Here is a 25,010-nt window from a genome sequence, read left to right as displayed (position 1 = left end):
GGCTCTGCCACTAACCAGCTTTATGAGCCTTGCCTTACAACCTCTCTGATTTTATTTCATGATGTGTAAAATAAAGATATTAATAAGATTAAATTTTGCTTTACTCTATGGAGGTAGCTTAGCTCAGTATATAGAGGCTGCTGTGGTTCAAATGATTATTAGTGTTTTGCTTCTGGCCTTATGTCACATTCAATCCACTACACCAGAATTGGAATGTACAAAAAAAAAAAAAACTGTGAGAAACATGCTGGATTAAAGTGCGTGAACGGGGCAAAAGTGGCAAAATGCTGTCACAGTTTATGCTGACACTGATTGAGAAAGACACCAACATCAAGATGAGGGTGCCTTGTTGGGTCAGGTACCCATTGGAATCAGGAAATGCTTAACCCTAAAAACATCAAAGTTTTCCTCAAAGATCACAGCAACATCCATCATCTTCCTCCAAAGTCTGGATGGAGTCCAAAGTAGGTGTCTAGGAAAAAAGCACCTGTTTTGCTCCCGCCCGCTACGGCCCTTGGGTACCTAGGAGCTAGGCACTGAGGTCAGGAGCAACTCACCCTGGAGACTCGGTTGGTATTGCCCCAGACTCTCCTCCAGGGTAGAGTGCCCTGGGGATTCCGCCATGGGTTCACAGATGGGGATTATGCGGGAAAGTGTCCAGTGCACTCCCCTCCGAGGACAATTCTAGCGCTGAGTGATGCCAGCTTGCTTCCAGCCCAGGTTTGTCACTAGGGAGCCAGGAACCCCGGACCGAGCTCGTGGGACTCGTTCTACACACTGGCCCTCTTGGTGCGCTTCGGGAGTTGTAGTTCGCAGGCTCACGGCCTGCAGCCCTGAGAATCCTATGAGCCTTCCAGCTGCACTACAAATCCCAGAAGGCTCCGCGCTCAGGCCTCCACTGGGCGGTTTAGCCGCCGGTGCCTGTTGCCAAGATACGGGTTTGGAGGCCTCGCCCTTTCCCGCCCTTCCAGCCTTCCTCGTATCCTTGAGCCTTCGCGACCATCCGGCTGACTTTAGAAAGAACCTGCCGAAGGCCTGGATGCTTCATCGTGCACGTAATGCATCTGACCCCCTAAAACCGCACAAGGACGCGAGTCATAAGCCCCGAGCCCCTTTTGAGTTAGGACTTTCTGTCAACAACGGTGTCTCAAGGAAATGTACTCGAGTCTGAATCTTCCCAAGAGCCAAACTAAGAAGCGGCCGACGCTACAACCCGTGGCGTGCGCCGACGCTCGGATCTCTGCGTGCCGTTGGCGCGTTGCCCGCTGGGAATCGTAGTCCACGCTGTCTGCGGCCTGGCTTCATTGTTCCAGACGGCCTCGGGGCACGCGTGCGCAGTGCACGGCTGGGCCGTGTGTGGGGGAGACCCTCGGCAGAGCCCCCTTTCATTGTCTGGGCCTGACGCCTGCGCAGTGACACCTCGCCGGGGCCTGAGCAGGAGGAGGGAAAGGGCCTGGCTCCTCGCCCTTTCCGAGGCGCCTGCGCACTGCGCGGCCGCTCTCTCTCTCTCTCTCTCTGCCGTTACCGCTATGTGTGGGGCGTGTGTGGAATAACGTTATTATTGCTCAGCGGTACCGAGAGGCCCGGGAGCGTGACCGCGGCGGCAACGACGACGACAGCGGCGACGACGGGGTGGGGAGAGGGGGACGGCGTGCCAGAGACTCACGGGACGCGACGCGCCCCGCCTCCCCGTCCGGTCCCTCTGCACGGTGAGGGGTAAGTGATGCGCTGGGGCTCGGCGCCGCTGCATTTTGCACATCGTCCCCACATTGGCGGCGGCGGGGGTCGGGCGGGGCGCGGTCCCAGCGGCCGGACGCAGGTTGCGGGCCCGGCCACGGAAGGCTGCTTGCCGGATGCTCCGCGCGGCTCGCCACCCACCCAGCGGCCCGGGCCGTGCTCCCTCCCCTCCCCCGCCCGAGCCGCGGCCCCCGGTCCTTCCCGGGCGGGCGCCCTGCCACGGTCCCTGCCTGCTTCCCCTCCCGGCTTTGTGCAGCCTGCGCCGTGGCAGTTTGCGGGCGGAGCGTGGAGGGAATGTCTGCGCTTGCCTCCCGGGAAGGCATTTCCCTCCCCGGCTCCCTGCAGCGGCCCGAGCGAGCGCCCATCCCTTTTGTAATGCTCGGTTTTAGGGGTGTGCGGCGGCGGTGGGTGGTGGTAGCGGGGGGGGGGGTGGCATGCCGGACGACCAGCCTTCTCGGGAGGGCGTGGATGCAAGACGTGTTGTCACGCACCCTTGCCAGGCGACTGCACCCCGCCGAGGCTCTGGCTCCGTAGTAAACCCCGGGGGAGGAGAGAGTGGCTTCCTGTGGGCTTCATTGTCCAAAGATTGAAATGTAGGATTTGCGTTTGGTTCCCTTTCTCTTTTATGTTTATTTTTTTGTAAGGAGGGGAAAAAAATAGATAAACGCATAAATTGCTAGCTACAGGATGTCAGGGATTTATGTCACATATTCTATCTTGTAGCGTTTAGTAGTTTTACTACCCCCCCCCACCCCACCCCACCCCGGAATGTAAAGAACACAGACCTGCTGGCGTCCAAGTCGGCCAAGGTGATCAATATAAAATTACTAGGTGACAGTGAAGACTGAGCTAGGAAGGGCCTGACAACGAAGCTGTTGTTGTGTAGCAGGGAAATGAACAAGCAGAATTATTTTTTTCCCCCCGCTGGGTGGATAATGCATTCATGTTCCTTAGGGAATGCATTAGAATGCATCCAAACAAAACAAGAAATAAGCCTGCTAAGTTTTGGTTTCTGAAATTGCTTGTTTTTATTCTGCTAAGGAAAATTCAGCTATTTGAGAGGAATCTGGTAAAGCAGACTATATTTCATTGAAAATATACCTTTTTAAAATGATTTGAAACTTAAGTTTCCAGTACGTACTAGGGCTTTGCTAGTCTTTCTGCTTAAAAGAAGCAGAAGGTAAAGTGAAGTATGATGGGAGCTGTTGGTGAAAGGAGACAGACTAGATCTTCATGGCTGTGGCCTTCTTAGTTAGGCTTCAGAGATTTAGAAATTCTGCCCTGGAATGATTGCACCAATAAATAGGAAGTTAAAAAACATTCTGAATATTCCTGCCATAATTTAAAAAAAAATCAAACCAGAGCTGCTGCTTTTGTAAGTACAGTAGAATTTTTTTGTGGTTTAAGACAGGAGTCTTAAGAACACGTGACAGAAACTCAGAAGACACTTTAAAACTACTAAAGTTAGCCGGGCTTGGTGGCACAGGCCTTTAATCCCAGCACTCACTCGGGAGGCCGAGGTAGGAGGATTGCCATGAGTTCAAGGCCACCCTGAGACTGCATAGTGAGTTCCAGGTCAGCCTGGGCTAGAGTGAGACCATACCTCGACTACCTCGAAAAATTTAAAAAAATTTTAAAAAGCTACTAAAGTTAGCCGTCTTGTTTGCCTGAAGCCAAACTAATGGAAGGCAGAGCCAAATAAAACTTAAGTGTGGTCTTTCTGTATGCCTAGTCCTTTTGCCCTGGACCAAACATACGGAAAGGTGCTCTTCATGCTCCTTGAATTGTCTGTATCAACTCCACTCTCACAGTTTTATCCTTGTGTTTGTGATGTAAAATTATTACCAAGTACAACTTCAGTTTTATAAATTAAGAAAAGTGCCCTAACATACACTTTAAAAAATATTTGAGAAATTTGTGTGTGTGTGTGTGTGCGCGTGTGTGCGTGTGTGCACACACTCACACCTCTGCAAATGAATGCTCATCTACCTTTCTTTGGGTAGCTGGGAAACTAAACCTGGGGCTGACAGACAAGCAAGCACCTTTAACCATTAAGGTGTCTTTCCAACCCCAGCATGTGCTTTTTATTTTAAAAAAAAAAAAGTTGAATGTTCTCCTTCTTGTTAGTAATCAAGTTTTTTTCTTGAAAAACAGTAATATTTTATGACCATATAGAGTAGGACCAGCTCTATAACCTGTGCTACAAATATAGTTTACACATAACAAAAACCTGTGATGTTCCTTTTTCTTCAATTAGTAAATTGTATTCTATTCAACTTAAACTAGAATTTACCTTGTGAGACACAATTATGTGTGTGTGTGTGTGTGTGTTTGGTTTTTCAAGGTAGGGTCTCACTCTGGCTCAGGCTGACCTGGAATTCACTATGTGGTCTCAGGGTGGCCTCGAAGTCTCAGCGACCCTCCTACCTCTGCCTCCCGAGTGCTGGTATTAAAGGTATGCGCCATCACTCCCAGCTACAATTTTATATTTTTATTGTGGTTTTTTCCATAAGATGATTTTTTCAACCATATAACTAGTTTTCTTATAATTTTACTCTTTTAAAATATTTTTATTTATTTGTTTAGAAATAGAGAGACAGACAATAAGTATAGATGCGCCAGGGCCTCCTGGCACTGCAAACTGCTACTTTGTGTATCTGACTTTACATGGGTACTGAGGAATTGAATCCACACCATCAGGCTTTGCAAGCAAGTTCCTTTAACTGCTGAACCATCTCTTCAGCCCCCAAACTCTATTCTTTTTAAAAACATTATTATTTATTTATAAGGAGAGAGAGGAAGAGAGAATGGGCACACCAGGGTCTCTAGCTGCTGCAAATGAACTCCAGATGCATGTACTGCTTTGTACATCGAGCTTTATGTGGGTACTGGGGATTCAAACGTGGGTCATTAGGCTTTGTAGGCAAGTGCCTTAACCACTCAGTTATCTCTCCAGCCCTCTACTTATTTAATAGGCATTTTCTTTAGCATTTATTAGATTTTTCAACCAACTGAAAAAAGCTTGTAATTAAACCCTATGTGTAAATTATAAAAAAGTCATTTAAAACTTTCATTTATTTATTTATTTGAGAGAGAGAAAGAAAGGCAGATAGAGAGTGAGAGAGAATGGGCATGCCAGGGTCTTCAGCCTCTACAAATGATCTCCAGATGCATGTGCCACCTTGTGCATCTGGCTTACTTGGGTCCTGGGGAATTGAACCTGGGTCCTGTGGCTTTGCAGGCAAGTGCCTTAACTTCGATGCCATATCTCCAACCCATAAAAAAGTCACTTTAAATATATTTTACTGGTAACTTTCATGGTATAGAAATAATGTGTAAAATAAGTAATCCACATGTTGTCCTGTGTTAGTATTAGAATATTGAAATCCCTACTGTAAACATTAGTGTCAATTCTGCATGCTAATGCAGATATTAAGGTGGTTTTAAAAATTCTGTGCTTAGTGAGTTATTTAGTTCACATATCATTTTCTTGTTCCCTTTAATCTGTTGAGGAGGCTAGTTTTATTCTTGGATCTGCCAGTAATCATATAGTGCCACTCTAGTAATAAAACCTGTATCTTTAAGCTTCTTGCCAACATGGAATTTTATTCAACAGAATTCTATTCCTGAAAGACTTTTTACTATTATACTTTAATGATTTTGTTCTTCTGTCTTAAACAACAGGGTTTTCAGCAGTGTTTGTGTGTGTGTGTGTGTGTGTGTGTGTGTGTGTGTGTGTGTGTGTTTTAACCCCTGTAGGTAGGGTCTCACTTTAGCTCAGGCTGACCTGGAATTCACTATGTGGTCTCAGGGTGGCCTCAAATTCACAGTGATTCCACACCTCAGCCTCCTGAGTGCTGCAATTAAAGGTGTGCGCAGTCAAGTCCAGCCAACAGTGTGCTATTGTAATAAAAATCTGATAGCATCATACTAAGTTGTAAACTCACATATATGTAAAGTTGCAAATAGTTACGACTATATAACAAAAGATCAGCTATATTATCCCAATGTTTGGTGAGTAGATACTGATTGGAATAGTAAATGTTGATCTGTTTCATATAAGAAATAGCTGTACTCTACTGGGGAAGGGTCTCAAACTATCTTTTTTCCATTTATCTTGAGTTACCAATGAATATGTTGTGTAATAACTACCCTTGGTAAAATAGAGTTTGATTTATTTACTCAAAATATTTTATGAGGGGTGTGTTCAGCAATGAGTTAGCCTTTTTGTGACATAATGAGAATTAGAAAGCATCTGTGCTTGATTATACTGGATATGGTGTTCAGTTTAGTTGAAAGGATTGTGCAACAGTATATATTTTAACCATAGTAAGTCACATAGTCAATATGTATGAAGCCTATTTTTATGTCAAAGGTATAAAATAAACCAATAAAAGGAAGTTTAAAGAAAATGTCATAAAATTACTTATATACAAATGGAGATTGCATGGAAGTGGAAAGGAATCCTAACCATGCATTACATAGATTTGTAAAAACAAGTGAGGTATGGAAGAGAACAAGTCACTATTTAATTATATTAATAATTGAGTAATATATAAACTGTTGCTCTTTGGGGAATGGTATTATTGAATACATTAATTGTACCTGTAATAGGTGGAACATCTACCAAATGCCAGAAGGAGGGAGGGAGAGAGAGACAGAGAGATTAATTTTTGCAACAGATTTCTTTGTCAGGAAACTTGAAGCACCTCTGTGGTGCACATTTCTGGATGGTGGAGTCTATAACTGAAATGAACTATTACCTTTTTGACCAAAGCCAAAGTGGTTTTTATTCATCTTCTTTCATAAGTTAAAATGACAGCACCTATCCCCTCACTGTCATTAATAAAGTTAGACTGGAGGGAGGTTTGCAAAGCTTCTATGCAAGTGCCATGTACTGCTATTATTCCTGAGCTTTTCTGCATGAACTCCTTTCCTGGACATAGAAGTAAGTTTAATGGAAAGATTGTTACCAGGGTCCTAGGCCAGAAGAAGCCCCAGCCAACCAGATTTAACCATTTGCTGTCTGGAGAGTAGAGGATAGAGGCAAAGCCAAAGCCAGGAAAGAATATATTCTTTATGACAACACCAGCGAATAACATGGGGCGAGCAGTCTAACCCCATCTTCTGAATACTGACACCAGCTCTATATTATGGTACAGGGAAACCACAAAAGTGTGAACCGGAGTATGGCTGTATTCGTCAAGCTTCTCTAGAGGAACAGAATTGCTAGAATGAATTATTTTAAAAAGGGAATTTATTGGATTAGCTTACAGTAGTCCAATAGCAGTTGCAGGCCCGAGAATCACCAAACCTGGTAGCTGCTCAGTCCACGTGGCCAGATGCTCCCGACCTGGCACTGCAGATGGTGCCGGAAAGCCTGGAGGCTGCCTGAGGAGCCGCTGGGTTTCGATCCTCGCGGGTCTTCAGTTGATGTTGGTCTTTAGTCCGCGCTGGTCTTCAATCCACGCTAGAAGGTAGGGAGCAGCTCCAGCAGCCAAGCGGAAGGAAGGAAAAGGGAACTCTTCTACCCAGAGCTTCCTTATATCAAGTCCCCCTCTGAGCGGGGCCGCCCACTCTGGGGGAAGGGCTCACCCTGGGGAAAAGACGACCTCCTTTAGTTGATCCTTCCTAGAAGCAGCCTGTGGATTACTAAACAGATTAAGTTGACAAAACCTCAACTATCACAATGGCCAAACTGGGCAGGTAGATCGTTTGCACAAGTCTAGTCTGTTGACACCAGTACATCATTGTTGCTTGAGGGAGTAGCTCTGTTCCCTTCATGAGAGAACTGCTCTTGCTTAGGAAGTAAGCCTAGGTTCCCTTTATAGTGGGTAGGCCTGGAGGGCTTAGTGTTCCCAGAATTCAGTAAGATGAGAAGGACTCCTGAGAATTGGATAGTAGAACAAAATGGAACCAGTTGGGACAATGACTTGAGTCACTGGGGATGGGACTGGGGGAACTGGCAAGGAATTATTTCAGAACCCTATAACAAAGTCTTACTTAAAATGAGCTCGTTCCTGTTTTGCTGTCTGACTTTTCCCCATTGGTTGCAGCTCTGCTTGTGGGAGTAGGATATAATGTGTTTCTCCATATAGTAGATCTCTGCTAGATTATCCCTTGTCTAAATTAAGTTTTCATCCATTTGTAACATCACATGATTTCAGTTTTCTTTACCTTTCTCATCTCTTAACCACGTGGACTCAATCAGTCGTATAAATGTGCTTCTTTTTATTCTGGTCTAGATTCCATGCTTAATTCTGCAGTTATGGTCTGAATATGTAATGTAGTGAAAGTCCTTTATTTCAAGCTATGTACTGGGGCTTGGATTTTGAAGTTATGCCACAGCTAAGAACAAAACCCAAAATGTCACATGGCTCTTGAAGTTGTATTTATATAATTCAGGGGATTTGTTTTGAGGTTCTGTACATCTGCTGTAGTTAATACTAACATAGCTTTCTTATGAAGTGACATTGTTAGTAGCTAGTAAATTTTGTGGATTTTTTGTTGTATTTTTGTTAACTATGATAAAGCTGTAAACCCTAAGTACATTCTCATTTTGTTCTTTGAAAAATTTTTCTGGAACCTACTGATGCAGTCCATATAAAACCAACATCTTTGCATCTAGCTAGACCTCTCATACTCAGTTTATACCATAGATGAATTTTGAAACAATAATTTACTCTTACCTGCCATTAAATTTAATATGTTTGAATGTAGTCATAGTTAAAACTTGTTGAGATCTTCCTGAATCACAACTTTGTCATTCCAAGGGATTAACATCCCTTCCTGGCCCTTTGACATTTATGAATATAATAAGCCAGGTCTCTAATGTCTTCATCCTGGCCAAGGACTTGTTATAGCAAAAGACAAAACCATTTAGATTTAGAAATAGCATAAGCATTACATAAAATATGCTGTGTGGGGGCGGGGCACTAATATAAAGGAAGAAAACTATTTGGATATTTTTTATTTTGAGTTAGGGTCTCACTCTAGCCCAGGACCTGAATTCACTATGTAGTCTCAGGGTGGCCTTGAATTCATGGTGGTCCTCCTATCTCTACCTCCCAAGTGTCAGGATTAAAGGTGTATGCCACCACTCCCAGTTGTTTTAGTTTTCTTATTTCCTTATGTAGTACAGGAATTGGGTGAAACTAGGGCAATTATATAATTGTATGATATTGAAGGTAAGCAAGAAAGCTGCTGTGAAGAAAACTTAATCTAGACTCTGAGAGGCACTGTTGTGAAAAGATGTGACACAGCTTTAAATGCATGGCTTAAAATGAGGAATGGGGTAGTTTTACTATACTGCATTCAGAGCATATTTGCAGAATTAAATATGAAAACTAGATCAAAATGAAAAAAGAATAGCATTGGTAGAATTGATCAAGTCCAGTTGATAAGAGATGAGGAAGGCATGGGAAACCAATTAAAGAGAGAGAGTGATTCGTAGGATACATTTTTCTTTCTTTCTTTTTAATTTTCAAGGGATCAGTCTATACAATGGTTCAAAGTCAACATTAAAGTATGAAAATTCCTTCTATCCCTGCTGTGTATATTACTGTGTTACGACTTTCCCCACTCCAGTAAGTAACTTTTTATTATGCATTATGTATCTTTCAACTCAAGCAAATGCAAATACAGTATGTGTTCTTTACCTTCCTTCCCTCTTTGACACAAAAGATAGCTTCATTACACACCACATCTTGAGTGCTGCTATTTCTGAGTGTTTGGAAAGTCTCTCATATTTAACATTCTTACATTGTGTATGAAGACAAGTCCTAGATATCTCTGGGGGGAGAATATTCCATCATGCGGTAGTTCTAAAGAAGGAATGGAGTGAGTGAAATCAAGAACAAAGAAGCTACTGTGACTAGAGTGAGAAAAGGGAAAAGTGGGAGGAATCTAGATTGGATAGAGCTTTTATTGGTTGACATGGGGATTTACTGAGGGTTTTGAAAGAATTACTCTGACAATTTAAAAAATATCTGATTGGATTGAAGCAAATGTGGGAATAGGAGGGTAAGCTAAGAAATAATTGTGGTAAACTAGACTGACATTGTTTAGTGTGGAAGTGGTGAGCATGGGAGCTGACCCTTTAAGAGTTGAACATGTCAAGTTAGGAATGTCTGTTAAACATCTGAGTGGACATGGTCAAGTATGCATTGGTATATAGAAGTCAAGAATTCTGAGGAGTGGTTTTATTTATTTATTTTATTTTGTTTATGAGAGAAAGAACAAATTGGCATGCCAGGGCCTCAGCCACTGCAAATGAACCCCAGACTCGTGTGCTACCTTGTGCACGTGTGTCACCTTGTCTTATGTGGATTCTGGGAGTTGAACCTGGGTCCGTAGCCTTCACAGGCAAGCGCCTTAACTGCTAAGCCATCTCTCCGGCCCTTTTTTTTAATTGTAATTTATTTTCTGGGGGTAGGGGTTGGAGAAAGAGAATGGGCACACCAGGGCCTGTCATCACTGTAAAGAAACTCCAGATGCATGTGCCACTTTTTGCATCTGGCCTTACGTGGGTACTGGAGAATCTGCATGCAAGCACCTTATCCACTAAGCCATCTCTCCTATCTCCTGAGAAGAGGTTTGAACATAAGTACATTTTAAGCATCACCAGTAAATGGGAGGAGACCAACTTGGAGGAAGTTGAATAGTTGCGAAGAGGTGCAAACCTTGAGACCTGCTGTGCTCCAGCAGTAAAAAGCTAGCATCAGGAAGGACTGAAAGATGTGCCCACTGAGGTATAAAGAAACTAGAGGAGTGCAATGTCCCAGAAGTCAAGGAAAAAATAGATTTTTAGAGATAAGGCGTGCTCAGTCGCCCATTTCACCTTTATTCACCTGAATACTTCACTAGAAATCATTCAATACCTCTTGTCAAGGTCTCTGAGCTCACAATATTCTTAGACCTCTTCATTCTGGTTTATCACCAGTAATGTTTGTTGATATTCTTCTCTACAAACTATTAATCTAAAGCCCAGAACACTGCTGCTTTTTAAAAGTAGATGATCATAGGCTGGAGAGAGGGTTTAGTGGTTAAAATGCCTGCAAAGCCTATGGACCCAAGTTTGATTCCCCAGGACCCATGTGTTGCAGTCAGGTTCACATTGCTGGCAGAAAACAACCAAGAGCAGCTTATAGGAAAAACAGTGGTTTTTTTTTTTTTTTGTTGTTGTTGTTGTTTGTTTGGGGCTTATAGGCTCCAGGGGAAGCTCCATGGATAACAGGAAAAACAATGGCATGAGCAGAGAGTGGACATTACCTCCTGGCCAACATCAGGTGGACAGCAGCAATAGGAGAATGTGCCAAATACTGGCAAGGGGAAACTGGCTATAATACTCATAAGCCCACCCCCAGCAATCCACTGCCTCCAGGAGACATTAATTCCCAAATCTCCATCAGCTAGGAACCTAGCATTCAGAACACCTAAGTTTATGGTGACAACTGAATTAAACCACCACACCATATAAACCAGATGCACAAGGCAGCACATGTGCCTGGAGTCGTTTGCAGTGGCTAGAGGCCCTGGCATGCCTGTTCTGCCCCTCCCTCCTCCTCTCGCTGAAATAAATAATTTTTTTAAGTAGATGGTGGGCTGGAGAGATGGCTTAGTGGTTAAGATGCCTGCCTGTGTGGCCTATGGACCCATGTTGAATTCTCCAGATCCCATGTGAGCCAGATGTTTAAGGTGATAATACATGCGCTAGGTTGTACATGCCCACTAGGTGGCACATGCATCTGGAGTTTGATTACAGTTGTTGGAAGCCCTGGCATGCTAATTCTCTATGTCTTCTTTCTTGTACTTTTGCTCTTGTTCTCTCTCATTTAAAAAAAAAAAAAAAAAAAAGGCCGGGTTTGGTGGCAGATGCCTTTAATTCCCGCATTGGGGAGGCAGAGATAAGAGGATTGCTGTAAGTTCAAGACCACCCTGAGACTACATAGTTAATTCCAGGTCAGCCTGGGCCAGAGTGAGACCCTACCTACAAAAAAAAAAAAAAAGCCAGTCTACTGGGCTTGCCTCATTTTTTTTTTTAAGTAGAATAGTTGTAGTTGCTACTTAAGTTTCCACAAGAGAGGCACTGATGTTCATTGAGGAGACTTTACTAGGAATTGCCTCAGTGATACTAGTTGCGTGACATTGAATGTTTAACTTAGTCTCAGAAACTCAGTGTCATTTATAAAGTTTAGCTAGTGATAAGACCAGCTTTCTCAGAGGTTTATTGTAGTAACCAAATGAGGTATATGTAAGAAATAAATGATATGTGTAGTTGTAAATAGGGATCTCCTTTCCTTATTGTCCTAAATGTGATGCCACCTCATTATTGTTGAATTTAAAGATGTATTTAATTTTTAAATTATTTATTTATTTATTTATTTGAGAGAGAGGGTGGAGGCAGACAGATAAAATGGCATGCTAAAGCCTTCAGCCACTGCAAACAAACAACCCTGTGTTCATCTGGCACTAGGGAATTGAATCCGAACCCAGGTCTTTTGGCTTTGCAGGCAAGTGCTCCAACTGCTAAGCCATCTCTCCAGCCATTAAGGAAGTATTTTGGCTGAATAGCAAAAGTACTTTTCATTGATTTTTCTAGAAATAGTGTTGATTTCTTATGGCTTTCATCCTGTTTTTTTTGTTTTGTTTTGTTTTGTTTGTTTTTTGGGTTTTTTTTTTTGTTGTTGTTGTTGTTTTTTAGAGGCAGGGTCTCACTGGAGCTTCAGGCTGGCCTCAAACACAAAGTGAATCTCCTACCTGTGCCTCCCAATGTGCCACTACGCCTGGCTGGATGCAATCATTTTATATTGTTCTTGGGAATGGAGTTTAGTAGTAGGAAAAGAGCAAAGCAAGCATTGAAAAGGTAATACTTTTGTTCAGTTTTAATTCTTATTAATTCATCCTTAATTCTCAATAGTGATTAAATTTGAGTTAAGACCGAAATAGTAAGCATGTCTGCTTTTTTTCCAGCCCAGCATAAATATTTTACTCAATAAAAGTAATGTTACATAGATTTAAAATTGTGCATATTAATGCCTCTGAAGTTGAATAGGAGTCTTGAACTCCAGACATGTGCTAGACAACTGACTTCATCAAGGGGAAATGAAACCTCCTTGGTAAAAAGGGTCAAAACTATAAAATACTTATCTTGGCAGAAAGAAAAGAAACATTCAGGTGTTGCTCTTTGCCTTCTACTTTGTTTGAGGCAAAGTCTTCCATTGTTCGGGGTTCTGTTCAGCAGGGCCAACTGGTCCATGAGCTTCTGGAGGATTTTCCTATCTTCGCCATCCTGCCTGCAGCAACTACGCTGGGATCACGGGTGCCTGCTATAGCTTCCAGCTTTGTGTGTGCGTTGGGGATCTCTCAACTCAGTACCCTTGCTTGCAAATGCTTTATCCTCTGATTCATCTCCTTGCCCCAGGAGTACTCATTCTGTTACCTCCCAAAGGCCATACTTCATACAGAATTGCATTGGGTTTTGTTCAGTGTGCATTTTGGAAGAGGTAGTGTATAGTTTACTTTTCTCATTGCAGTAACCAAATGCCTAACAAGCAGCTGAGGGGAGAGGTTTGTTTTCAGTTCTGTGGAATACAGTCCTTAATGGCATAGAAGGCATGCTTGTCCACGCAGAAAGAGCTAGGGCATGGCTTTTTCCCTAGGTGACAAATTAGGACATAGAGAGCTAGACCACAGCAGAGCCAGGATATAACTCTCAAAGACCCACCCTTAGTACCCTATGTCTGCCATCTAGATCCCCAAAGGTTCCATAACTCACCAAGCAGTGACATCATTTGGGTAGCAAGTATTCAAACACATAAGAATTAACTTAACATCTTCCCAATTAAAAATTATGATGAAAAATATGTAACATTTATTCTTAATTATTTTAAGCATATTGAATATATTAATAATGCTGTGTAACCATCATCCACAACTCCTTCCATCTTGTAAAAGTAAAATTTGAGAACTGTTAAATAGTAACTCCTCCACTGCTCCCTTCCCTCAGCCCTTAGCAACTACCATCCTACTTTCTGTTTCCATGCGGTGTTTGTCTTACTGCTGAAAGCCATGTGTGTGTGTGCATGCATGTGTGCGTGCGTGTGTGTGTAACCATATAGTAATTGCTTTTTTTTTTGGTTATTTTAGCTAGTTTCCTCAAGGTCGAACTGTATGGTAGGTTCAAAATTTCCTTTCTTTTTAATAATGAATAATAGTACATTGTGTGTGTGTGTGTGTGTGTGTGTGTGTGTGTGTGTGTGTGTGTACTACATTTTGCTTATTCACTTATCTTGTCTATGAATACTTGGATTGCTCCCCACATTTTGTCTATTAATACCAACAATTTTTAAATCTATTGCAGCTTTTGACCTTACAATTACAAGTTTTCTTATCTAAATGAAACAGGTCCATATTTTTAGGTTGATCCTGGCTGAAGATTTTTTCATTTACAAAATTATCTATATTTCACTTTTTCAGAAATAATCACACTATGAACTATCTCCAGTTAATTCTTACATACCTCATGGTAGTCTGGTAATGGTGAGGCTAATCACCTTAAGCATGATAACCAAAAGAAATTACAGTATGTGAAGGAATAGACTTTTGGGCCAAAAAGGTTTATATATCTAATTTACTAATATTTAAAAAACATACTGATGCTACCTTTATGTATAAAAGTATAAGGATCTGTATGACCATTTGTTTATGTTAATTTTTTTCTTTCCAACATAAAATTATTACGTTATTCTCTATATCCACATGCATGAAGTACTTAATTGAAACCATCCATAACGCAATAATGATTTCTGTTCATATAGCCAAAGTAGCTACATGCTTTTGTTTTTTATTTATTAATTTGTTTGTTTGGTTGGATTTTTTGAGACCAGTCTCATTCTAGTTCAGACCAACCTGGAAATCACCACCTATCCTCCTTCCTAAGCCTACCAAGAGTACTAGGCACGTGTGTCGCCATGCCTGTTCTATGTTTGTGTGTGTGTATGTGTGTTTGTATGTGTGTTTATATATTTGAGACAGGGAGAGAAAGAGAAAGAAGCAGAGAGAGAGAGAGAGAGGAAGGGAGGGAGGGAAGGAAGGAGGACATGCCAGGCCTCTACAAATGAACTCCAGACACAATGTGCCATCTTGTGTATCTGGCTTATGTGGGTACTGGGGAATTGAACCTGGGTCCATAGGCTTCACAGGCGAGCACCTTAACCACTAAGCCCCCTGTTCTGTGTGTTTTTAATTAAAACTTTTACAGTTCTACAAAAAGTCAGGCTTTACATTTTTCATAAGCTTGCAGAGAAATCTTGGCTAGAACTTATTATTTGAGAGTGACAGAGAAAGAGGCAGAACGAACTCCAGACATACGCCAGCCCCCCCCCCCCCCCCCCCCCCCGTGCATCTGGCTAATGTGGGTCCTGGGGAATTGCGCCTCATACCGGGGTCTCTAGGCTTCACAGGCAAGCACTCAACCTCTAAGCCATCTCTTCAGCCCCTTGGCTAGAACTTTTAATGCCTAAATCATACAAAAGCATAGCAGTTTTCTCTTAAATATATTCTTTAGATGTTATATTAAAATGATTCATATGAAGGAATATTTTGAACTTGCTGGGTTTTCTCAGAAATCTGTATTCTTTTGAAAATATATAAAATCATATATGGCTTGATGCTTGGAATGCCATCTTTGCTTGTTTTTATAAGAAGTGGATTTCTTTAAACCTCGCTGCTACTTCAGGTTTAAGCTATAAATTACATTTATGGCTCATGGTTCATATTTGTTACAAATCCTTTAAAATTGGTATTATTGGGGGCTGGAGGAATGGCTTGGCAGTAAAGGTGCTAGCCTGCAAAGCCAAAGGACCCAGGTTCAATTCCCCAGGACCCATATAAGCCAGATGCATAAGGTGGTGCATGCATCTGGAGTTTGTTTGCAGTGGCTGAATGTCCTGGTGTGTTTGTTCTCCCCCACCTCTCTCTCAAATAAATGAATAAAGAATTTTTTAAGAAATCGGTATTAATGGAAGATAATAAAAGGTAAAATTTTGAGCATTCATGTCAAAATAATTAAAAAGTATGAGAGCAAATTTTTCTCAGTTCTGAGCTTTTCACATAAGCAGAGAGTAAATGTCTTGGTAGGAATCCAAAAAAAGCACAGCTGTAGATTTAGTTTTTGGGAGTAACTGTACAAATGAGGGTGAGGATTTAAAGTAAATATTTTTCCCAGTAGTGGTTTTCATTATCTTTCCCAGATCAAGTTTATTATACCATAGCATTGAACTTTTCGGGATGTTTTGTGTGTCACTTTCTCAGAGATCCTTTCCCTGACCATCCCCATAAAGAGAGCCTCCCTAGCTATCACATTATCCTTTCTTTTTCTTTTATTTATCTGTCTGTGATTCTGTGAGAGTAGAAATTTACTCTTTTGATCCTCACACTCTCTTCCTAAAGGCAGTTAATACTTACATATTTATGTATGTTCACTTCATGTATATGAAGTCTTAGAACTTTGTAATGGTCAATAAATGCTATTCTGTTATAAATAAAGGATACAGAAAATTATGCTTGTATATATAGCCTGATTGGGCCTTATGTGATCCTTAACTATCCTGTCAAAAAACAAAAGTATTCTTTTTTGTTTAACGTTTCAGTTATTTTGTTAGGAAAGTGACATCACTCAGGAAGCAAAGCTGGGCAATGGGCCAAGTCCTTAAGAAGTCATTGTCACTTTCTCACACCTGGTACCAGAAGAAAAGTTGTCACAAGGATATATAAGTAGATGCTTTATTAAAATAAGAGATGCCAAGGGTACAGAAAAGTACAGAAAAATATTGCATGCTCTGATGGTCATAATGTAAGGCCAACTATTTATTTCTCTGTAATAGCGGGAACTTATGGATGGGATGAGATTTATTCCCTGTAAGCCATCTGGTGATGAATCAGAGCATAGGAATGAACTGCCCTTAATATGTGGTTCAGCTCAAGTAATTGCATGCACTAATTGTATACTAGTTGTTTTCTTCATCGAGATTTTTGCCACTGGTTGTGCACTATACAATTTTGTATTTTATTGTAATGTTGTGGCCCATATCTTACCTCACTATTATTAAAGTAATTAAAGTCACTTAGACCTCTCTTGCCATCATTCCTCTGTTTGAAATAAATATGACCACAACCAACATTTAAAAAGTTTTGTTAAGTAGGTGTTATGACACATACCTTTAATCCCAGTGCTTGGGAGCCAGAGGTAAGAGGATTACTATGAGCTGGCCTGTAGGCCATCCTGGGACTACAGAGGAAGTTGCAGGTCAGCCTGGGCTAGATGAAACCCTACCTCAAGAAACAAAACAGACAAAAAAGGTTTTGTTGATCCTCTTCCTCCATAGGTCTCCCCCCCATTTGGTCCAGGTAACCCCCATCTTCGGTCCCTTCCCCTCTCCCCGTGAACCTGCTCTCATAGCTGCCATTTTGTTTTCATGTTATTGTGCTCTGTTACTTTCTTTTCCTCCTTTGTCCTTGAGAGTCTTTACCTTCTCACAGTGCTCTTTCTAGTTTTATGGCCCATACTCATACAAATGCACATACTTAAAAGTTAAAATTGTAGGAACTACATATGAAAGGAAATAGGTGGTATCTGTCTTTCTGTATAATAATTTCCAGTTCCATCCATGTTCCTGCAAATATTATTGTTTCATTTTTCTTATTGTTTGGTAGAATTGTGAGTAATGTACCACATTTTCTTTGTCAGTTCATCTGTTACTGGTTATCTAGACTGTTTCTGTTTCCATGTCCTACTTCTTGTGAATAGTGCAACAATAAACATGGGTGTACAGCTGTTTCTGTAGTAGGACACAACAGTCCTGTGAGTATATACACAGGAATGGCATATCTGGGTCATATAGTAGTTCTATTTTTATGAGAAACCTCTATGTGGTTTCCATAGTGACTGTACCACTTTACACTCCCCACAACATTGAACATTTAATCTCTCTTTTCTCACATTTTTGCAAACATTTTTCTTGATGGAGTGAGACGGAATCTCAAAGTAGTTTTAATATATATTTCCCTCATAGCTAAGAATGTGGAACACTTTTAACAATATTTATTGATCTTTGTGTTTCTTCTTTTGGGAGCTGTCTTTTCAGTCCATTGGCCAGTTTATCGATTAGAAGATTTGACTATTTGTTGTTAGTTTTGTAATTATTAATGTTTCTGTATTAACACAATCTCAAGCATAGCTGGCAAAGACTTACACTTTTTGTAGTCTATTCATTCTTTGAATAGCTTCATTTCCCATACAGAAGCTGTTTTTTTTTTTGGGGGGGGGGGGCTTTTCAATTTTTCGAGATAGGGTCTCACTCTGGTCCAGGCTGACCTGGAATTAACTATGTAGTCTCAGGGTGCCCTTGAACTCTCGGCAATCCTCCTACCACTGCCTCCCAAGTGCTGGGATTAAAGTGTGCGCCACCGTGCCCGGCCCCAGAATCTTTTTAATTTCATGTAATTCCATTTGTAACTTCTTGTGGTTGTTTTCTTTGGAAATATCTTTTCAGAATATTCTTGCTAATGCTTATATCTTGAAGTGTTTTCTCTTTGCTTACTCTTGGAAGTTTTAGCATGTGGAGTCTCTGATCCTTTTTTAAATTGCTTTTTGTGGAAGGTGAGAGATAGTGGATTTAATTTTTCTCCTACATGTTAATATTCATTTTTTCCATCATAATTTGTTGAAGGGCTTATCTTTTTTTCCAGCATGTGATTTTGACACCTTTTCAAAAGTTAGGTGGCTGTAGCTATGTGGATTTATTTCTGGCATCTCTTATTTTATTCCATTGGTGTACATACATTTCTCTTTTTGTGCCAGTATGCTGTTGTTACTATGCTTTGATAATAATGTGAGATCAAATATTATGAAACTTCTAGCATTGTTATTTTTTCTTAGGATTGCTGTGGCTATTTTTATTCTTTTGTGTTTCCACATGAAATTTAGGATTTTTTTTTTCTAGTTCTGTGAAGAATGTCACTGGAATTTAGAATGTGTTGGGTCTTTTGACCACTTTGTTGTGAGCATGGAGGGTCTTTTCATTGTGTACTGTCTTCACTCTCTCTTTTCAGTGCTGTGAAGTTTTTACTGTAGAGGTCTTTCTCCTTCTTGGATTCCTAGGGTGCTGCTGCTGCTTCATCTTTTTTTTTATTAAGATATAGGTAGTGTTTCTCTTGCCAGGCGTGGTGGTGCACGCCTTTAATCCCAGCACTCGAGAGGCAGAGGTAGGAGGATTACCATGAGTTCAAGGCCACCCTGAGATGACAGAGTTAATTCCAGATCAGCCTGGACCAGAGTGAGACCCTACCTCGAAAAACAAAAACAAAACAACAACAACAAAAAAAAGATATAGGTAGACGTTAAGAGAAGGAAAGAGAAAAGAAGGTACATAGAGCCTACATGAGAGTGGGGCCCTCCCATCTCCATCCAACTGGGCTGAGATGAGGGGAGTTTACCATAGCAGGGACCTGGAAGTTCAAGAGAAGTGAAAATCCAAAACAGAGCTTTGGTTTTTTGTTTTGTTTTGTTTTTGTTTTCCCTTTTTTCTTAAGCAGGGTCTTGCCCTAGCTCAGGCTGACCTAGATAGAATTCACTTATATAGTCTCAGCCTGTCCTTGATCTCACAGCATGCCTCCTACTTCATCCTCCCAAGTGCCAGGATGAAAGGTGTATGCCACCATGCCCAGCCAAGAGAGAAAGAGGGAGAGAGAGTGGGTGCACCAGGGTCTCTGCTGCAAAGGAACTCCAGATGCATGTGCCACTTTGTGTATCTGCCTTTATATAGGTACTGGGGAATCAAATTCCAGGTCATTAGGCTTTGCAGGCAAATACCTTAGCCACTGAGCCATCTCACTAGCCTCATTAAAAAAAAAGGAAAAAGGAAAGAAAGAAATTATAAATATCTTTAAAAATACCCTAATTTCTTTTTCTACAAGTTTCTTATTGGTATACAGAAAGGCTCCTGATTTTTGTATGTTGGTTTTGTAGCCCACAGTTTTGCACACACACATGTGTAAAAACACTTTATATATGAGCAGTCTTTCCAACCCCATGAACTTTTCTTAAACTGCATTTAAGCACAGAAGAAATAGATCTGTATAAAGTTCCACAATCATCACAAACAGTGCCATCAGCAGAGTACCCAAGTATTCAAGAGCCTATGGGGAACATTTCACATTCAAACCACAACCATATTCTTCCATGTTATAGCCTGTTTAATAATTTTATGAAGTTTTGTTAACCTTCAAATAATACTGAATTATATGTACATACCATTTGTGATCTGTTCATTTATTAAGATAGGCTTAGGCTGTTACCAACTTTTGGCTGTTGAGAATAGCATTCTGACATCAGTGTATTGATATGCATATCTCTGTTCTTTCAGTTCTTTTAACACATACCTATGAGTAGAAATGATGGATCATACATCATTTTTGTATTTATACTCGTGAAAAAAAAAAAACCACAGTGTTTTAAACCTCATTTTACATCCAACAAAGTTTCCATTAGTTTATGTTCTTGCCAACACATTTATTTTTGATAATAGCAATTCTATCAAGGTGTTAAAGCTAAAAGTTTCTAACGTGTGTTTTTCTTCATATCTTCAGGATGACGTAGCTTTGCCAAAGATTTAGAAGTGAAGCAGAAAATGAGCTTAACATCCTGGTTTTTGGTGAGCAGTGGAGGCACTCGCCACCGGCTGCCGCGGGAAATGATTTTTGTTGGAAGAGATGACTGCGAGCTCATGCTACAGGTAACTATGCCAGCCTTCTCTTGTGTGGACTAGGCATCAGATATGTGCTGCTCCTTTAGTGACCCACAGTACTTATATTGAAAGCTCTTGGCTCTCTGAACTTGAACATTAACTGTTTTTTTTCATCCTGTATCATTTATAAAAATTATTTTGAGGATTACATTTTGAAGAATAAAGACTCAGAGAAGTTTATTCTTTTTTGTTTGTTTGTTTGTTTGTTTGTTTTTCAAGGTAGGATTTCACACTAGCTCAGGCTGACCTAGAATTCACTATGTAGTCTCAGGGTGGCCTCAAACTTATGGCAATCCTCCTACCTCTGCCTCCTGAGTGCTAGGAATAAAGACATGCACACACCACCACGCCCAGTGAGAAGTTTTTTCTTGAATTAGAAGTTCTACATTTCACATTTTAAAATAGACTCCAAAAAGTTAATGAACCCAAGAGTTTGTTAACTACAAGTAAAACTTCCAATCAGGTTAAAAAAAACAGTGTTATACCATGGCAGCCAAGGATGTAATTTTTCTCACTATTTTAAATAATATATGTAAATGTCTACCACAGGATTTGGAATATAATATTCAGTATGTTAGCTATTAATATTATACTATTACACTATAAAAAAGAATTAAGCCTATTAAGTTGTCTGATTGGTGACTAAATATGATAAATCTCTTACTATTTACTGCATAATGGCTTTGTTTCCTGATATTTGTGTGCATGCATGTATAGAGTATATGTAGTGTCGGTGATGTAGTTTGTGTGTTTATGCACATACAGCTTAATTCCTTGAGATGGGATCTTGGTCTCTCCCCCAACCCAGAGCTGCAAGGTCAGCAGGTCCAAATGATTTTGTGGTCTCTTGTGCGCCCTACTCCCTACATGGACCTGGGTTACTGATCTCCATGGCCATGCCCATCTTTTGGTTATGTGGGTTCTGGAGAATCAAACTGAGTCTCAGGCCCTCCAAGGCCTGCAAGCAAGGGCGCTTAACTGTTGAGCCACCTCCCCAGTTCTGTTTTCTGATACTTTCTAGACTGATAATATTAAAGGTGAGTAGCAAAAAAATAAAATAAGACTCATTTTTAATTTAAAAATATCAGTGTAGCATAGATTAAAACAGGCTTTATTCCTGTATACTTCAGTAATACTGAATTTAGCATCACTGATTTATTTAAGAGACATTCAGTGTACTATCTACTATAGTTTGACTATAATTAAAGATTGTTGGTTATTTAAAAAACAAGTACATATTTTATATTTTAGATTATACAATATCAGGCTGGGAAGATGGCTCAGAATTTAAAGGTGCTTGCTTGCAAAGTCTGCCAGCCCCAGTTCAGTTCTCTGGTACCCACATAAAGCTAAATGCACAAAGTGATATGTATGCCTGAAGGTCGTTTGCAGTGAAAAGTTATTTGGCCCACCCAAAGTCTCTCTGTTCACCTGTCTGTCATGTTCTCTTTGTGTCTCTTGCAAATAAATTGAGTATTTTTAAAACAGAATATACAGGTTGGAGTAGTGGCTCAGCTATTAAGGCATTTGTCTGCAAAGGCTAACAACCTGGGTTTGATTCCCTAGTACCCACGTAAAGCTGGATGCACAGAATGGCACATGTGTCTGGAGTTCATTTGCAGTGGCTAGAGGCCCTGGTGTGTCCATTTCTCTCCCCCCCCCCATCTGTGTATGTGTGTGTGCACGTGTGCGCACGTGCACGTGCACATGCGCCAGTTTTAAAATATATATATGTATAGATATAGATATATAGATATATAGTTGATGTTGAAGGTAGAGCCACGCTGTAGCCCAGGCTGACCTGGAACTCACTATGTAGTCTCAGGGTGGCCTCATACTCACAGTGGTCCTCCTACCTCTGCCTTCCAAGTGCTGAGATTAAAGGCATGTACCACCACACTCTGCACAAATAAATATTTTTTAAAAGTACAATATACAATGTGATCAGGAAGAATCCATAGAGATAGTAAAAAGGTTACTGTATTAAGCAAATTAACATTTAGCATTTCATATAGCCTCTCTTTCTGTTCTTGTAATAAGAACAGCTAATACCTCATTTGGCATGAATCCCTACACAGTATAATTTTATTTGTTTGTTTATTTATTTAACTATTTTTGAGGTAGAGTCTCACTGTAGCCCAGGTTGAACTCCTAGAGTTCACTGTGTAACCCAAGGTTGACCCCCAACTCACTGTGATCCTGCTATCCTACCTCAGCCTCCCAAGTGCTGGAATTAAAGGCATGTGCCACCACACCTGGTCCAATATAATTTTATAACCTGTATCTTTAGACTTCTTCATTCTGCTTTCTTTCTTCTATGTTTGGTCTTCTGATGTGTGTCCCCTCCATTTCTACCTAACTCATACTAACAACTATTCTCTGTTTTTGTGTGTTTTCTGTTTCCTTTTCTACTGTTTTGAGTCAAGTTCTTGCTATGTAGCCTAGGCTGAAATTTAGCAGCTCTGCCTTTCCCTCTGGAGTGTTTGGATTATAGGTGTACACCACCACATCTGGTTGTCTTTTTGTTTTTATTGAGGATTTTAATATAGAGCACAATATAATTTGATCATGATCCCCTCCTATTGCTCTATTTGTCCTCCTCTAAGCTCTTCCTCCTTCCAAGTAGTTCTTCTCTATAGATGTCTCATTCTTTTTGTCCTCCTCCATCTTCTACTGCAAATTGTTCATGGTTCAGTATCGTGCAAGATCTTGGAGTAATGCCACCCACTGTGAGATCATAAATCTTCCTGTCAGTTCATATCCTGAAGACAGTGTCCCAAAGAACTCCTTCCCACCCTGTGGCTCTTAGATTCCTGAAAAAGTTAGTGCTGATCTCTTAGCAGTCTTTCTATTTTTAGTTGGATGAGTTTTTAGTCTCCTCAGTATCTACCACCATATCTAGAGAGAAGCTTCTCTGGCTGTTACCGAAAGCAGCACTAACTTTCTTTGTACAACCATCTCTGCAATGTTCCCTGCCTGGTCGTTGTGATAGGGATGTCTTGTGTCTGGTGGTAGACATTGGACTGTCTTTTTTTCATGTCCTTGTTTAGTTTTAGATCTGCAGGATTAACCACCATCTCTACAAAGAGGCTTCTCTAGCTAAAAGTGAGGACAGCCCTAATCTATAGGTATAAACATAACCATATAGAGCATATTCATTCAGCCAAAGAACTGTACCAGATGGATTTTTGCCACATATGGAGCAGCTTTGAAGTCTATTTAGGGAGCTGTTGGTTATCCCCATAACTGACCTGCCACTGTTATACCAGTAAACACATTTTGCTGGTTTTTTAAGTTTGTATCCATTCTATAAAGATGCAAGTTTTTTTCACAAGTGGTTTTAAATTTTTATTTATTTGTTTATTTATTTATTTATGCATGCATGCATGCACATGCATACCAAGGTTTTCATTCCACTACTAATGAACTTCAGATGCATGTGCCACTTTATTTCCAGCTTTATATGAGTGCAGGGGAATCATACCAGGGCCAGCAGACTTTGCAAGCAAGGACCTTCAACCATGAACCCATCTCCCCAGCCCAATATTTATCTTCTACATCTGGTTTATTTCAGTTAGCATCTCCTACAGGTTCATTATTTTTGTGTGAAAAATGGCAAAGTATCATTCCTTTTTAGGGCCAAATAATATTGCATTGCATATATGTACCACAGGTTTTTTAAATCCAATCCTTTATCAGTGAACACCTGGTTGGTCCCATAACTTTACTGTTGTTTTTGTGAGGTAGATTTCATTTCTTTTGGTTGTATACTCAAAGGGTACAAAATGCCTTCTTCTAGATAACCTTGCTAGCTTTATCATTAGCTTTGTCTGATGATAGAAATAAATGGGTGGGAGATTGTTTCTGATCTAGTTTACTCATTTTTTTGTGCATTTCGTGACGTGCCCCATAGAGCCTTGAACCTCTCAAGTGCTACCACATCCATCTTCTCATAGTTGTTTTGATTTCCCTGTCCTCGATGATTAATGTTGGGCATTATCTTTCTATCCTACTGCCCACTTTCATTTCCTTATATTTTACAACATGTATTTCTTAGATAGTTTTGAGCTGAGGCTGCCATGTAAATGGGTGAATGCAAAAATGCAGCATTTTGATTTTTTCTGATCAAAATAATAAATCAGTATGATCTAGTATTTGTTTGAAGATTTACAGCAGTTAATGTTTTCACTTCCTTATATGAAAGTTAAAAAAAAAAATCATTCTTTCCATAAATAGAAGCCCAACCAGTTTCACTGTCATGTAAAAACTAACACCGGCATTCTTTTGAAAGTAGTTCGTCCAGTGTGGCATTTAGGAACTTCATTGCAGGCTGCAGAGCTGACACCATGACAAACCAAAGTTTAGGGGTGGTTTGGGTGTTTTGTTTTACTTTTCCATTTAGTATCCACTGTTCATGGAGTAATTTCTAGAAATGATCCTGTTGTATATCATCAGAGGTTTGTTTGA

General features: G+C 40.6%; 2 protein-coding genes across 15 annotated transcripts in view; one reads left to right on the top strand and one right to left on the bottom strand.

Moving 5' to 3' along the window:
* Nucleotides 1-747, bottom strand: part of Sdccag8 (SHH signaling and ciliogenesis regulator SDCCAG8) — a 223,535-nt gene extending 222,788 nt beyond the window's left edge. For 5 of the 7 annotated variants that reach the window (XM_045151003.1, XM_045151019.1, XR_006637262.1 and 2 more), the window contains exon 1: nt 558-690. The gene's annotated coding sequence lies outside the window, so the exon portion shown is untranslated. Of the gene's footprint in view, nt 1-557 lie in introns of all 7 variants that reach the window. The other 2 variants (XR_006637261.1, XR_006637263.1) reach the window with 2 other exon arrangements.
* Nucleotides 748-1,413: 666 nt separating this feature from the next.
* The window catches only part of Cep170 (centrosomal protein 170), a 104,218-nt gene continuing 80,621 nt past the window's right edge, over nt 1,414-25,010 (top strand). For 5 of the 8 annotated variants that reach the window (XM_045142349.1, XM_045142347.1, XM_045142346.1 and 2 more), the window contains exons 1-2: nt 1,414-1,716; nt 20,386-20,531. In XM_045142349.1, coding sequence (XP_044998284.1) covers nt 20,427-20,531 — 105 coding nt within the window. In that variant the 5' untranslated portion in view covers nt 1,414-1,716; nt 20,386-20,426. Of the gene's footprint in view, nt 1,717-9,259; nt 9,324-20,385; nt 20,532-25,010 lie in introns of those variants that run through there. The other 3 variants (XM_045142348.1, XM_004653273.2, XM_045142344.1) reach the window with 2 other exon arrangements.

Source organism: Jaculus jaculus, chromosome 1, assembly GCF_020740685.1.
Source record: "Jaculus jaculus isolate mJacJac1 chromosome 1, mJacJac1.mat.Y.cur, whole genome shotgun sequence".
Taxonomy (NCBI): Eukaryota; Metazoa; Chordata; class Mammalia; order Rodentia; family Dipodidae; genus Jaculus; species Jaculus jaculus.
Note: the sequence above shows the minus strand (reverse complement) of the source record. Positions and strands in the feature narration are given on the sequence as shown.